This window comes from Teleopsis dalmanni, chromosome 2, assembly GCF_002237135.1.
Source record: "Teleopsis dalmanni isolate 2A chromosome 2, ASM223713v2, whole genome shotgun sequence".
In the NCBI taxonomy this organism is placed as follows: domain Eukaryota; kingdom Metazoa; phylum Arthropoda; class Insecta; order Diptera; family Diopsidae; genus Teleopsis; species Teleopsis dalmanni.
In genome coordinates this window covers 112440990-112458226 of record NC_051847.1, presented here as the reverse complement: position 1 = coordinate 112458226, position 17237 = coordinate 112440990, and the positions used below count along the sequence as shown (strand labels likewise).

Sequence of the window (17237 nt, the reverse complement as noted above, 5' to 3'; positions counted from 1 at the left end):
GAGACACGGGATTAATATATGCTAAAATCATTCAAAATAAAAATAAAAATAAAATTTTCTTAATTGAGTGAATTTGTGTGAGATGTAAAAGATGCATACATCTCATTCGGCCACACTTGTATAAAAACCATTTAAGAAACGGTAAGTTTTGAAAAGTTTTTCAATAAAATATAGAAATATTTAAACAAAATAATATATGTGTCTTAAGAGTTCTTTTGAAGCGTGTGCCTTAACATTGAAAAAGTTATATACTTTATTTTGATTTCTGTTTATTGTTTGCAAATATTATTAAACATTTAGCAATAATTGTTCCAAGGACCTTAACACAATAATGAATTCAAAACTTTTAAACAAGTTGATGTGCAACCAAATGAAATGAACTAAAATGAAAACTCAAATAAATATGAATTTTTACAGCAGCAGCTGTCAGAAATGTATCTGGCAACAAAATTCGGAGTAAAATAAAACAAATTAACAATTCTTGAAATAATTTTGAAGCGAAAACTTTTACAATAACTACAATTTCAATTATAAGAAAAATTCTAACAAGCAAATTTGCTCGCAAAACCGGCACACACAGCACATTTGCACTTTGCACAGTGGAGAACAAATTACACAATAAAAGACACAACACAACACAGAGCAATACAGAGCAACACAGTATGGTATAGTTTGAGACAGTGCAGCTCAAAGTTTTTAACCTCAACGCTCAAACCATTTCTGATTACATTAATTAAAATGTAAAATGTAAAATTGAATTTCAATTTCAATTAACTCCGACTAAAAAGTTTTTAAGTGAAATTTATGCAGCACTCACTCTACACTCTCGGCAGTCGTTAGCACACATAATCGTTAAAAATATCGGAATACTGGAGCGCAACACTGTAGCTTCTGTACGAAGGGAACAACTCTTTATAAAAAGCAATATTAACTTTTGTAACTATTTAATTATCACACACAGAACATCACATAAAACATAATACAAACAAAAAAAAAACGCGTGATTATCACTAATAAAAGTAACAAAAGGAAGAAGAAGAATGACTCATGAAACTCTCAACACCATTTAGAAGAGTAATTAAGTTATGCATTGGATTCGTCTATTAAATTGAATATCAGTTACAAAGTCAACCACTACCATTTCGCTCACACCCAAGCTCAAGAACATACGTTACAATAAAGAAAAGTACAAGAACTATCAAAAGCATCAAAAAAAGTGACCATATTGTATACAAAAGTGCAAGGTAATAGCACTAAAGAGACGTTAGAAAATATGAGAGAGGAAATGATATGAAATAATTTCACAAACAAGTTCTATGGAACAAAGGTTCACAACATTTTCAATGAAAATGTTTGTAATATAAATAATAATATAATAATATATGTTATATAATTGTATTATAAAGGAAAATAACAGAAATATTTAAAAACTAACGAAAATGTATTTATCTCCCACATGGATAATTATTTTCAATATGAAATATAATGCAATTTATTTCGACCAGTTTTTATTTTTGCTTGGGATATTTAAGTTACTTTAGTTTGGAAGGTTGTAGATAACCACTAAGGGCCATGTTATGCAGAGTGTCTCGGGCACGGCATGAGTAAAATTGTTGTTGTTTTCAATGCAAATTATAAAATTGAGATTGAGAGAAAAAACTATATGTCGGTTCAAATTCCGGCGTGAGAGCCAGCATATTTGTGCCCCGACATTAAGGCAAAACAGTGTTGTTTAGTAATAAATTTCAGAATTTGCACCATTTAGGATCAAATTACGCCAATTTCAGTACGTTTTGGAAAAAGAATGGCAGTAAGCAACACAGTGTATTTTATAAAGTGCTAATAATTTAATTCACACTCTCCGATTTTAAGGAAAGGCGTAAGTACTGTTAACAATTATTGTAAGATAATATAATAATAAATTAACACAGTATTATAGCCTCTATGAAATTTTTCTTGCTGGTTATTCTCTTTGGGCTTTATTATAGCCCAAAGAGAACGCAACATAAAGATTGCCACTTTTGATGTTAAGTGGTCTAAGAGACTTTTCTTACTTTCTACGAAACACACCAACGAGAAGGTAAGACGCATTTCAAAAGAGCATTTATTATCTGTATCTTTAGTACTGACTAGATATTTTAGAAAGAATGAAATAAGGGATCAATGACTTTTGTAGCTCAGTACGGTACTACTCTATCATTGTGGTTTAATCTTTCTGCCAAATAATAAAATCATAATAAATAATATCAATATAATAATAAATATCAAGAAAAATATATTTTTTGATGTATATATGTTTAGAACTTCAAAGGTATGCAGTTTTATGCTTTATTAGCAAGTTAGGAATATCTAACCTAATATTATAGAAAGATAGAAAAAAATTGTTCTAATTAAATTTTATTTTTCATTTCTTTTAATATCCGACGTAAAATTTTTATTTTTCCTTAACAATAAAAATGGAATACAACAAAAAAATTGGAGTTAATTAAAATTTTTCGTCCAATCCATCTTGTCAATAAGTGAAGTTTACGTCTCTTTCTTCGGTAAGTGTTATTAAGATTCTCTTCTTTACAGATATACATATACAGGCGCTGTATAAACATTAATGACGTTCAATGTACTAATCACTAAAGATTAATTTGATTTGAGAAATATAAGTTGCAGCTTATTCACTGTTTGCCAAATGTATTTCCGCTTTTAAAAAAGTGGAAACGCTTACATCAAAAAGGAAGCGTCAAGGATTTACAATACAATATATGTTAAAAATTTTGTATGCCAAACTGATTATCGGTTGAGTGGATATTAGTCGGTTAAACCTGCTTAAGTTGAATCCCCACATTATAGCTCCGACAAAGGGCATTATTGATTAAATGAATTGACAAAAAGAAAAAATTATAGCAAATAACCTATGTCGTTATTGGTACGTTTAAGCAAAGAATTCAAACAAGAAATTGGGAACGTCTTTGAAGAAGAAGAAAAGTGATCTTTTACACGGCAGAGTACCGTATCACAACTAGATGATCACAGTAGCTAGGTTTTACTATTTGCACTTCAAAATAGTTCATTGTCCACTCAAAATTAGACTCTCCAAAAACACACGTTTAGTTTTTCTGAAGCCTATTTTCAAGTCAATGAAAAATCGTTTTAAGTCGGCAATATGTTAGAAATGAATATATCACTCTTGAAAAAGATTATCTTCAAAGATTGTAGTTTTTTTTTTCATCCCAGGAGCTAAAGCGGTGATGAATATAAGTGAGAAAAATTCATGAATTATGTTGAGATGTCTATCAGTCTATCTTTTTTTAAGAAACACTGATTTCCTACCTATAGTATGCATAGTATAGTATGCAGCTAAGATCGCATATGCAATTCATTTAAATTGAATTTAGTATATTTACCAAATTATATTTGGTTGAAATTAATCTGTTGTTTAGGATTTTTATATATAGTAATTCTTTAAACTTCAGTTTTAATTTAAAGCCAAAACCCTCCGCATACATACGACTTGGAATTTGTCCCTTTTGCCACGTATGTAAACACACTTGTAGCCAGGGTTCGTATGGATTTGTACATGGATTCATTTGCTTAACTCTGATTTAAAAATGTGTTTCTATATCTCAAACGGATTCACAAAATAAGAACAAAACTATATAGGAAGGTTATGAGTTTCGTATGTCCTCCAACGTGCCCACCTCACACTTCATTGTATTTTCCTATTACTGTAGCTTCTTTGAAAAGAAATACGTTTGGCAAATAACAATTTTTTTATTGTGTGTATCGTTTATTTCTCTACTTTATTAATTTAAGTTTTTATGCTGCAATTTTTTTAGACGAGTTGTCATACAGAAAATATCTGTAAAAAAGTCATTAAATTGAGTGCAACCACACTGCAAATGGCAGCTCTGGCGGAAGTTGTTACTAACTCGACGTGTGCAGTTTAGTTTCCAACAAATTCCAACAATTTTTTGATAACTCAAGCTGCCATAAAATGAAAATGCTTTTAGTAAAAAATTGTGGTTCAGATGATTTATCGCTCATTAAAGTTGAAATTTTGTTCTAAATGTATGTCAAATGCTGTGTTCCATGTTCCATGCAGGAAAAAACGAACATTTACTAAAAAAATCATTTCTGACTATATTAATGGACCAGCTTCGACTAAGTAATAATGAATTTCAAGTAAATAATAGAATATTCCTCAACAATAATTTATAAAATTTCATATCATTCTTCTTTTTCTTCTTCTTTTTAAAAGAAGTGGTGTTGTATAGCAACACCAATATTTTTGAAGTTCATATTTTTGATGCCCTTACACCCCCATAAGATGTTTGAAAGTAGACAAAAGTAGGCTGTCTGCTCTTTAAGTACAATATTCGAGTATTTATTCTCATGCTTATGGAACCTTGAGTATTGGAGAGCAAAACGTTATTACTATTGTATTGGAGAGCAAATATATTAAAATACTATAAGTAGTTACGAGGGAGGAAGTTGAATGGCATTATTGTCAACATTAATTATCATTAAAACTGTTTGAACTTCATGATGATTTCATTTAATTCCACATGTGCTTTATTACTAATGAGGACCAACCTCATTAATGTGTAGAGAATTTTAGGGCTGACTGCACAGATGTTTCTAGTATGACTAAATACTTGTCATCAGCGCCAGACTTAGAAATTTGCTTCTGTCAACTTAGAAACAAACGAGCCAAAACTGATCAATAAAGCTGATTGCAATATTGATAAGCAGTAGCTTATAAGCTTATTCTTCTTAATAAAAGCTAAAGCTAAGCGCTATTTAGCCTTAGCAACTTTAGATGTTCTTTTCAGAAAAATTACAAAAAGAAAAAACAATAAAAAAAATTTGCAGTTTTTTGGAAGTTTTTTTCGTCTTGATTTATTTTAAAAAATCAAATTTAAAATTATATTGAATGCGATAATTATGAAATATTTTATTAGTTCTCATAAAATATTTGACAAAACCAAAATATATAATATATAATAAATTTTCCTAAATCGATGGTAGTTTTTTAAATTTGGTTTCGAATAAATTTTGCTTGGTTATAAGAATTTAATTATTGCAACATTTTATATTTTGATTTAATTATTGAATTGCATTCTGGTTTAAATTGCTTTCATATTTGTATTGCCTTGATTTTGAATTTTGTTCAATCTGCTGAAGTTTTCCAGCTAAGATAAAACCACTTTAAAATAATAAATTGATATATAAATAATTAATATTGCCAAAAACAACACAAAAACAAAAAAATAATAGTTTACCCATTAATGTTATTCGTTCTCTTCAGGTTTTTCTTTTTTAGCAAATATTTGGGTCAATTCATGGTCGAGATACTTTATCCAGCCAGCCTTAAAGAGGCAAGAGATTTGCTGTGTAATTTGTGCATTAAGTTTTTATGTATTAAAATTTCATTAAATAAATGCGTTTTCAACTTTTGTTTAAATTCTTTTTTGCACTTTTGCATTTTTGCATCAAATTGAAGAAATAAAATCCTTTTATGATTTTAATGAAAATATGATTTTAACTAACGAAATCAACAGCATCAGAAATGTGTAATTTGAAAAGGATTTTTGCTTGTTCAAGACTTTTGCCGCCCACTTTTACTTTGGGGACCGTTGCGGCGCGTCGTGAAAAGCATAAAAATACAAAAATCACAGCAACGGAAAAGGAAATTTATCTTTTATTGCCGTCAAGAGTCACCCATATTACGTGCACCCAACGTAGTCTCACACACACCGCCATGCAAACATATGTGCAGCGTGTCTATAAGAAAGTAATGCAGATACAATGTAGACACCTTCTACCAGGGAAACGGCATTAAAACAATAAAATTCATATTTCCGCGTTGCCAACTCCTACCGAAAAACGCTTCGCTACGGCGTAGGAGTGAAGTTTTTCCCATTCAATTTGTGTGAATATTTGCTGCTTTATTTTTATAATATGATGACTTACCGTCATGTACTCATCCAAACGGTGTTTCCAACTGTCGGATCTATCGATTAGATTATTCCATTGCTCCGAAAGTTTGTTAACTTCGCGGCGTATGCTCCGTGTCAGCTCCCGGCTTTGCTCCTCGGCGGACATGTAACGTGAATCGGAATCGTGCGCTGCTAAATAGAAAGAAATAGAAGAGAATATTAAAATATTTGTGAGGAACTGCCAGGATTCAGATGAGTACATGCAAAGTTATGAATAAAAAATGGTGTACAAGATGTCAAGTAATGCCTTTGATTACGCTGATTGCAAGTGATTAAATTTAAAGTGGATTTGTTGAAAATTGAAATTTGAATGCTGCGCAAAAATGTGGAGGAAAAGTAAAATCGTACAGAGAAATAGATGAAGGATGGAAAAGGCAATGGCAATACAAAGAACTGAACTGAGTAAACACTTAAGCAAATACTTACAGGAACTCAATTTTGCATTGAATTGCAGATTTTAGAGAGGGTGAGATTAAAAGTAAAAAAGGAAAATATGAGGTGATGTTTAGTACACTTACAAATACGAGTACCCGTACTAGCGAAAAGCAAAAGAAGTTGTTTCAGAAAACATTATAGACTTCAAATCGCAGTTAAAGTAAATTTAAATGATTCATTGCTATTGCAACTAAAATATTCTAGAAAGAAACGAAGTGAAGTTTAGCAGTTTAAAATGTAAAAGTGAATAGTACATTTATCAGTCTCGTGATATTAATTACTACCATCTCGTTACTACCATTATTAAATTAATGGTAGTAACAATCGCACGTATTCTCAAAGCTAATGAAGAAACTTCTTATGATTGGATCTATAGAGATATAAGAAAAAAAAAAGTACCTTTTATCGTTAAATACACCTTCATAGCGATGGGGATCAAGATAATTGTCGATAGAAATCAGGATTAATTCTAGCAATAAAATTAGAATGGATTTCAAGGGAATATGCATGTTGGCACGGATGTTACGACAAATTTAACAGATAATTGAAAAATGAAGCCCCCTTTCGACGAACAAAACTACTTCTGTACAACTCACTAACAGCGCATAAATACAGACTATGAAGGATAACGATGATCGGTCCTTAGAATTTTTAGTGGAAAAATTTCCGCACATACCTTTGGTCGTATTTACATCTTTAATACCTATATATCATTTTCGATGGAACGGAGAGCTGTTTAAGCTGTAAAACGTCTAAATATTCGCAGCTATGATGGCGCAGAAAAATCGCAAAAAAAAAACACTTTTAAGATAGAAGGGTCTAGTAATGAATAATCTTACACAGCTTGATATATTTAACTGGCCTTAGAGCGTCAAACAAAAAGGCGACCGAAGCAGGATACTGGCAGTGATAAAGATCGAAATACGGCTATAGAGACAATTTCAGTAAATAAATGAATAAAATTTATATGTAAAATATACTTATATAATACAGTAAATTGTATATTTCAAATGGAGTCTTTTGCCATATTTTGCGCAAAAGTGACAAATATGCCAAAACCATATCTTAAAGACTTCAAAATAACATTTTCTATTTTTAGTAAATAAAATTGCAGTAAAGTTGACTGCTTGAACTTTACATAAAATGCGGCATCAGTTTTCGTCCCATTTCCAAAATTGGATTACACTGTGAACTCAAAAAAAAAAAAAAGAAAATTTATATTTCAAACTTGCATAACAAATTATTATGTAGCAAAATTTTGTAAATTAAAAAAAAATAAAAAATAAATAAATAAAATGAAGTAAAAAATGTAATAAAAGTTCAAAAAAACATCTATTCCATTCCCTACCAAACGAAAATGTTAAAAAGCGTGTGAAATTCATTTTTTACGCTAAATAAGTTCAGTAACTTATATGCCCTGAGGGTATTTAGATAGCAATTTGGGCCGCCTACTACTGGGTAACAGTACACAAATTCTCACTTCTAATAAAATTTAAGTGAAAAGTAAGAAAGTAAGAGAAAAGATTATGGCAGAATCAAATTCCTCGAATTGAGTTATTTTTAAATAATTTCCTTGAGCATCACTTAAAATTAAATTAAAGAACTTAATTGGGAATTGCGACTGCAAAACTCAGCAATGTTTAATGGAATTTCAGTTCCAAAGTAATTGATAAACAGTTTCTGGCACTCTAGTTTGGGTACTGGGTCTTAACTAATATAAGATTATTGAGGATCTTTACGAAATATTTACGAAGTGAAATATTGTTATAACTTTAAACAATGGCTGTATTATTCTTTTAATAGTGTTAACATTCTTGAATAACTACATTTTTAAGTATTATTATATTATGTTAAAAATTACAGATTAGTAACAGTTTACTTGGGTTGCCTAAAAAGATAAAAAATTTATTCAATTACGAATTATGGTTATTAATAGGGTGGATATGAAAGTCTTGCTGACTTTAATTGCTTTGGAAAAACTATGTTCATTGAATTGCATCCAATATATTCTCATCTAAAGCTAATAACAGAGTAGAGATTATAAGAAATTCAATTAAATCAAATTCAATATAATCTCCAAAGCAATTCTGGCAACTATGTTTCAGTTCACCACAGTTTTTCGCAGCACAAAAATCTTTCAACAGATGTGTGGTATTCTGTCAGAATTCTGCCTTCTTAAAAGCTCTTTTCTGTCTTTCAGAAGACAATATGAAAGATGTGCTATTGTCCATATCATTCGATTGTCAGCTAAGATTCGGTTTGTATTTTTCGTTCATAATATTTTATTAATATGCAATAAAATATATAAATTAAAATAAAGATTAGTAATTTCAATTAATTAAAATTTGTAAAAATGTAATTATTATTATATTATTTATAAAACATTGAAGTATTGATTTATTGTCTTTATTATACTTTTTATGCATACAAATTTTAATATTTATTTAATATAAATATTTATGTATTTTTAAACTATAATTTTAAAGTTAATAGTCTTTTTTAGCCACTACTGTCATTTCTTTAATGACAACACTTAAATTAAGTAAGTTATTATTTATGTATAAATAAAAACGTAGCACACCAGCTTTATATGAGAGTAGAGCATAAGAGAGTGGTGTTAGATAATAGTTAAATTAGTGTTTTAAGTTTTAATTACATAAATATAAGTCCGTCTGTTTATTAACTTTATTAATAGTGTGAACACTATGTATAATAACCACATTCGTATTGAAATGAAATTGTTCGGTTACATGTGGTAGCGATTAACAGTTGTTTTTGATTTCCCTACGAACGCAATTGCACAAAACAGCTTTTTATCACGAATTACAAATGAGAAAACTATTTTCTGAAAGACTTTTGTGCCATAATATCAAAAATCTTTCAAACTAGGTTTCGTTCAGTCTTTTAAACATCATTCGAAAGACTTCTACTTATGTTTGCCAGAGTTGCCTGTTAAACTAACGAATACTTATATTCAGAAATTGTGTAGTGTACTTTTAGGGGCACACAAAAATTCCAAATTTTTAGTGAAAATTGAAAATAATTTTTAATTTAGGTACAATTTTAAATATTAATCCAAATATTATTGCGTTCTTTTATGAAATTACAAATTTTTTAACCTTTAATCTTTATTGCTATATAATAAAATTTCAGGGTTTTATTTTTGCAAAACTGACGCTTATAATTTCACATTTTTCTGTTCATCACAATTTAAAGTCACTCAGATCTTTTCGATTATTGTTCGGCTTTGTTTTAGCATTTTTGACATGACATACATGAAATACTCTTCTTCTTATTAATTCAAGCCTCCATTTCAACTTTTCGTTTTAACCCCAATAATGATTTATCGTGGATAAACGAATCAATTGTGTCTTATTATGGATGTATAGCATCATCTTTTTTGTCGTCAATACCCGCTTTGCCATTATTTGTAAAACTATTTTCATATAACTTTATCGAAAGTGATTCACTTTACATCATATGTTATCAAATATTTTAAAAATGGCTAGATTTCGATTTAAAAGTAATTCAATTACAGATAATCATTTATTAATAAAAATCATTATTGTTTTTGAAATAATGATTTTTTACAAAATTATTTCGGAAAAATTAGAATTTTTTCTGATAGTTGTCAGTACTTTATGGGCGGTCCTATCACATTAAAAATCTAAAAAATTAAAAAAAGTGTAAAAATAATATTTTTCATCTGCACTTTTTTGGCTATAGCAGCTAAACTAATTAAGTAACTTCGACACAATGTACTTTCAAATATTCGTCTATTTGCAGCTCTTATACGAGATATAATATTATATGTAGTAACTCCACACAAAAGAAGTTTGGGGGCATATGCAGAGTGATGTTTGGAGACAACCCAAATAACTGTTTTTTGCAAATAACAGTAATACAGAAAAGAACTGAATATATAATTTCGCTAACAAATTTCACTGAAAATTTTACTATAGAAAATATTGGTCTTGGTGTTGGAAATTTTTAGCTGTAAACTAGAGTAATTACTTGATTACTGAATGCACTTGGAATAGTAAGTAGTAGTATATTGATGCTAGTTAAGTCAGTGCAATTGAGCACTTTTATTCTCTACTAACTGCGACGTTTCTTCATAACCCCTCTCTACGCCTTTATTGGATTATTGCTTATCACTTCATCTGACTAAGCAATAGTCAATACTCAAAGAGATTTTTATTATATTTCTATTGCAAAGCAGAATACGTATATGATTATCACATCACACATTGGGAGTTATGTATATGACTGAGAGTAATTTAGGTCAGAGTTCCACATTCCCCTACTAATTCTCTGTAGTATGTCCTATCTCTACAACTTCATTATTAAATAAAATTAATTAAGAAACATTTGCTAGCAATAACAATGATTTATAAATAACGTGCTGCCTTTAGTTGCTTCTATCGCCAAAATCTCATTGGCTCGCAATCCTAGAACAATTTAAAACAATTTGCTGGACTTAAAATAATCCCAAATTAATTGCTCCAATTACCAGAAGGCATTGGTAGTTGCCGAGGAAGTGCAGCACACACAACAGTATGTGCAGCTTTTGTTCGGTATATTTTCTCCTCCTCTGTATGCGTGTTCCGTAGCACTCAATAAACTGAAGTATTAGAAAAACTAGAACTAAGAAAAACGTTGGAGTCTCAATCACATATGCGCATACAAAAGTACACAAACTGGCACACATATGCACATACATGCAAACATAAACACCATTACAGAAACGAGTTAAACGTTCTTGCCGCACACTCTGATATGTATTGAGGATGTGTACATAGTTTATATGTGTGGGCAGCTATTAACATTATACTTAATGTGCCACAAATTGCCCAAAAGTTGAAGAAAAAAAAACAAAAAAAAATATACACTAACACTAAAAAAATTGCATTTGTGTGTCATTCCCGAATCAATTGCAGAGCGACAAACTCTTGTATGTGTTAAAGGATTTAAGGCATTTCTGATTATTACGAGTGTGTTAGTGTGTTAGTGGATAGGTATGATTTCTTTTACAGTTTTTTGCACTTAAGTCAGACATCACGTATTTGAACACATACGAAATTACTTAAGCCTGACATAAGCCATAAGCCATAAGCCATGTGCGGCATAACAGCTAGCATTTCTTACCTTCGGTATCGCTGTTGTCCGAAACAGGTGGCTCACTGGCAATATATTGACGTCCGCTCAGTAAATTGCTCTCGACAATCGGACGTTTATCCTCCAATTGACGGCGGAAAGCTTTATGGTCGTCCTGCAAAATAAAATCGCAAATAGAAAAATTAAAAATAAATTTTAGAAGTAAAAAAACTTTATGAAAACTTAAGAAAACAGCACTTCAAACTTTATATCGAATAAACTTTATTGTTGTTGCTTTCATTTTATCGACAACGCTTATTCGCCCACTTTTTACTGCCAGTAAAAAATTTATAGTGGCATCGTAAAATAAATATATGGATATATCTCATGGCATACATTCCTTTTATTATATGAAAAATGTTAACGCTTTTTAGTTGATAATAAATTTGGGATTTTATAGGTGGTGATAATGACAGCAAGATATTTTAACTATTTTCAGGCATTCACTGTTTTCTTTACTAGATTTAACATACAAGAATAAAATTATTGCAAAATACTCGAGATAAACAAAATCTTTAAATAATAAATCCATGTAAAGTTCATTTTAAACTAATGTTACGAAATCCATTGAACATAACCCATACCACATTTGAGTAAAATTGAGGATTAAAATTAGTTTTTATAAAGTATTTACTGCCTTTAGTAGATTGAAATATTACTCATGCTTTGATGCTGTTGAAGAGGTGATGAAGCCAATATATGCACAATATTTTGCATCCTTTATTTTTTGATATTTTCTCTATTACATTTACAGGGGTATTTTATTTTCAATGCCACGCCAGAACGCAACACTTAACTGTGAATGTTATAAATTCATGTGTAATTTCCGATTTGATTTCCCATACACACCCACAACCAAGCAGGGTTCAAGTATATGAATTTTCAAACTGCAGAAGTCATCCACCAATATTAATCCTTAAAATGTAAACAAGTGTGGTATGGGCCAATAACATAATTAGACAGCAATTAATCCTTTTTCTAATTGTTATAAAAAAGAGACTTTTCAAGTAAGAGACTTTTTTAATATATTTTTGTTATTTAATCTTTAAAAACGTACCCTTACTATGAAATTAGAAAAAATATATTCGAAGAAAAAAACAATCATTTTGATGTTTCGATATAAAATGTATAAATAAATTTTCAATATATTAAAAATGAACCATTTTGTCCAACAACCTCATACTTTCTAACTGGCGAATAGTTTTGCCGCAAGCAAAAATCATTTTCTCTAATACACTGTCCAACCACACAAGCTGGGGCAAGGACACTGACAAAGTAGAGGAGCAGCTTTGCCCAGTACTTACTCCTTCATACATTTAGCTACTTTATGTCAAGACAACCCAGTAAAACAGCAAAGAAGTTAGTCAGGCTTGTGGTCATTTTCTGTGCACGCTGCAGTAATTCCAAGCGTAACATCCTTTTTCGCAGGCACTTGACTGTAAGTACTACTTTAGCCACATCACTAGTACCGATAATCTAAATGTAAATGTCCGGCAGACCAGAAATTTGCGGACCAAGCATTGCCTGAAAAATGACAGAATATGGGAGGAAACTAAAGTGGCTGTGTGTGGTGAATTGCATGTAGTATAAACCTTTAAGTGATTTCCTTTGTATATTATTAAAATAGTTTATGTTATGGAGGAATCTGAAAGCCATTTGTGTAAATGTATGCTTATACGTGGCTGTCGGTATAGCACTTGCCTGGTTTGTGGCATGGCAAGGGTCATTAAACAATTACTTACGAAAATATAAGCACAAAAATATCTTTCCCTAATGTGGAAACGAGTAGGCATACATATAGTGAAATAATAGTTTTTTCAAAAAAAGCCTAGCCCACGAAGTGGAAAGAAATTACATTTTTTAAAGTATATTCGTGAGTTCATTTGGTGTCAAAATATCATTCAAAAATTGTCCATAAAATATATATTTTATTTATATGGTTTGAAAAAAAAAATCGAAAGTTTCGAAAAAAATGAGTTAAATTAAAATAGAATAACTTCCAGTTATCCATAAAATGGCAAAAAAGAGAAAACTTCAGATCTTTAGAAATTTGAAAGAATTTGAAAGAAATAACAACCACTGATTTGATAACTATTCCTACTCATTCAACATTTTTGGGGCTAATAGACATAATAAATTTGAATAAAACTGCTTTTATTCCTTGAACATAAGCATTTTGCAAACCATCAAAATGGATAAGTACATTTTCCATACATTTCTATTTTATAATAATGATTTTAGTTAATTAAAGGCTTAGTTACTGTCATCTATTACCATTTCTATCCACATGGGCCGCGGCTTTCTTCGATATCTTGTTCTAAAGGAATTCTGTATAGACGTTTCACTACATGACTGCAACATAGAATTTAGATAGAATTAAAACTATTCGCTGCTAATCGCGAAACTTTCTCATAAACATTTATAGGTTTACTCTTCTTCGGCTGTACTTATAGAATAGCAACTTTAATTTTAACTGGGCTCTATATTTAGGTGTTTCTGTGTATTGCACCTGTAGGGTCAAAATCAAGGGAATAACAATATCGTCATCGTAGTATAGATTTAATGGGTTTCGTTTATTCTCTAGAAGGTTCGTTTCCTTTTCTAAACAATAGGAATGCAAGTAAGTATTCTAGTTTCGAATTACGAAATGATTTGATACTAAAATTCAATTTTGTTATATTGCAACGGATATTTATCGTCCTTTATCATCCTGCGCAATAATTATAATTTTCGGCAGAGTAGCTCGTTTCTCCAAATCTTTTCAGATATATTTTTTTTATTTCGTTAAATTTCTTTTAGGTATAATTACAAAAAATACTGAGCATAAATAAATACGTTTATCTCGACATATTACATTATAATAATTATAATAAATACGACTTATTAATAATCACTTCTCTTCAAGGCACAGTGTACAAGTCAAATGAACTTTCAAATGCGAAAGGTAAGACACGTGTTCTAAACTTTACGAACCTTCTTAACAGAGACCTACTTAATCAATGAACTTGAAATAATTTCTTATATGTAATTATTCGTTAATAATTCGACTGCAAGTACTAAGGCTTGAACTCGTACTCTGCCAAATTTGCAGATTTAAGCTCAGGGTCAGTGTTCATTAGCCAACTGACCCAAAACTTGGCTTGCATATGCTTTAACGAATTCACTTGTTGTACGAAATCATAAACCAGCTGTAGAATAATTAAATCAATTAATTATTTTTTTATTTTTTATTTTTTTAATTGCTAAATTTCAATGCAATTTTTTTTTGTAGAGGCATTATTTATTGTATGATTTTATTAGTCTTTCTTGAGTATAGAACCTCAGAGAAAGAGAAAGCATGTTAATGTTACTCCACAATTCGGTCAGATGAAATTGGGAAGTTAAATAAACACTTCTGCTCATATTTTATTCCATAGTAATTAATATAGAATTTATGAATTGATTTTTCTTAAATTTTCAAAATAAAATCTTAATTTCTTAAAATGTTGCTTATGATTGGAAATTAATTTGAATGATTTTTAATTTATAACTACTAAATACAATATTTAAATATAAATCTCCTAAATAAGAGCAGTATTGTAAATTTACTAGCAACTCATATCATAAACTGTTTGAATATTCAAGATATTATTAGACTATTTATAAAGGGCTTAAGATTGTTGTGGTGGGCAACTCTCTAACATTGAATATTTCGAACTCAGAATTATTTGAGTAAATGCCAGTCTTGCATTATTCCATTCCTAATCGAGTGCTATTCGATTGACATTCGAGTGGATGTTTCAGTACTGGCTTCGGTTTTTCATGGCTTAATTATGTATGAAATATCCGAATATATATCAATGTACATGTGTACTAGTACTAGGATGTTCAGTAAGTTTATGGATTTTTATTAGTAATAATGCCTTCAATTTATAATATAATCTCTCTAAACTTTAATATAATTACTTTAACGGTACTATTATTTATGGATCTAGTTTCTGTAGTGGTATCGATGTAGTGTCTATAACATATATTATTCCTTTTCTTGATGAAAATGGTTCTGCAAGAAATAGTTTTAAATTGTGAATATGTGGTTAAATCACAGGGAGTATAATTTTGCGAAAAGTTTGGTTGTAGCTACAATTTGCACCTTAATTCATTGCACTTAGCACTGGTTTTATCAGCTTTATCGATAAAACACGTATTTTATTTTCTGTAAATTGCATCATGAATTTTTTTATCGAATTGGTTGTTAGTACATAGTCTTTGTCGACGCATTCAGCAGTTCTTTTCGGTATGGCCTACGAGAAGGTACTCCATTGCATTGTGAGTTGTTTATAAATTATTTATAATCTATTTATTTATTATACATTAAGATTGTTTAATATATTTTAAATAAAACCCTTTAACGCTACTGTTAGCTAGCTTGGTAGTGTAGCTTCATCGATTTTATGTATATTTAATCTTTATACTTATATCAATTTTCAAGAGTCTTGTTATTCAGATCTTCAAATGGATTATTTTCTCTTCTGGCCTTATTTCGATACGACATAACATATTTCAATGTATGGTAACGCTAGTCTAAACAGCTGAATAGCAAAATTTTGCTTACAGAAATTCCATGCAAAAACTATCTTAATCATTTTATGTAATATTTTCTACTAAAATAGTAACAAAAGCATCAATTGTCTTCATAAAGTGTTATTAACTGCTTTTATCACTTCGCAACATGGTCAACCCGACTGCTAAGTGGCACATTTGACCTCTTTAAATTGACAAAAGGGAACATAAAAGAGATAAAAATCCCATATATATACAAATCATCACATTAAGGATATGCGAAATTTGCAACAATGCCAGTGAAAGTGCTGGTGAAATTTAACAAAAGCAACGATTACAAATAATTGTATTGAGGGTACTTTATGCTTAATGAGCTTCTATAGGAAAATGCTACACACCTTCATCCACCAATTACAATTGGACTCACTTCATAGACCATTAAATCTTTAGAAAGAAAAGGGGAAAACATGTTGCTTATGCAGATATTTCGAAGAGCACCACTGCAAGAGGTCTTCAAAGATATCTAGTGAATTATACCGCTGCAGTCATGCAGTCAGTTTCCACGCAATTACATTCACAAGTCACTTAAAATCAGTGTAGCAATTTTTTAACGCAAATTTACGGCTTCACTTTAAGCGCAATTGAGAGTCCTGAAAGTGAGGCAATCTAGCCACACTAAGCAGTGCGGAAAATAACAAATGTGTGCTACATGCGCTTACCAAACTGACTTATAAAAAGGATCCTACGTCTATTTTAGAAGTTTTTCCTTTTTTGAGACCCAGTTAAGTGATTTCTTTCCTTTTTTGTTAAAGAACACAATTGCGCTTTTTGTCATTGTAACATTGTAAGCTTCCTCCTGTTTCTGTCATAATATTCGCAAGGGTTAAAAGGATTTCCCTCAAGAATTTGTTTTATTTTTATTTGTGTTTTTGTAAATTTTAAACATTTACTGCTTTGATGCGACCTTGGCTGTTCTAGATTTTAGTTTTTGTCATAACAGTTGTCGGCACTTACCAATTGTTTCTGTAAGCTTGCTGCATCACCACGCACTGGCCCCATGCCAAGTGTTGACAATTCTGTGTCCTTGCGTATAACCCATTCAGTCAACTCACG

At 30.3% G+C, this 17237-nt stretch overlaps 1 protein-coding gene across 1 annotated transcript; it reads right to left on the bottom strand.

Annotated features, from left to right (window-relative positions):
* Nucleotides 1-5045: 5045 nt before the first annotated feature.
* On the bottom strand, nucleotides 5046-17231 carry LOC119683118 (dystrophin-like). Its single transcript, XM_038096730.1, has 5 exons — nucleotides 17139-17231; nucleotides 11577-11700; nucleotides 5968-6125; nucleotides 5277-5363; nucleotides 5046-5200 (listed from the first exon to the last, which is right to left on the bottom strand). Exons 1-4 carry the CDS (start codon nucleotides 17181-17183, stop codon nucleotides 5286-5288), a joined length of 405 nt encoding a protein of 134 aa, XP_037952658.1. The 5' UTR covers nucleotides 17184-17231; the 3' UTR covers nucleotides 5046-5200; nucleotides 5277-5285.
* Between the last annotated feature and the right edge of the window lie 6 nt (nucleotides 17232-17237).

Coding starts and splice junctions, on each gene's coding strand:
- LOC119683118 (XM_038096730.1), bottom strand. CDS start 17,183: ATGGGGCCAGTGCGTGGTGATGCAGCAAGCTTACAGAAACAATTG. Junction 11,701..17,138: donor CAAGCTTACAGAAACAATTG/GTAAGTGCCGAC, acceptor TTTATTTTGCAG/GACGACCATAAAGCTTTCCG. Junction 5,364..5,967: donor GTTTGGATGAGTACATGACG/GTAAGTCATCAT, acceptor TGCCTCTTTAAG/GCTGGCTGGATAAAGTATCT.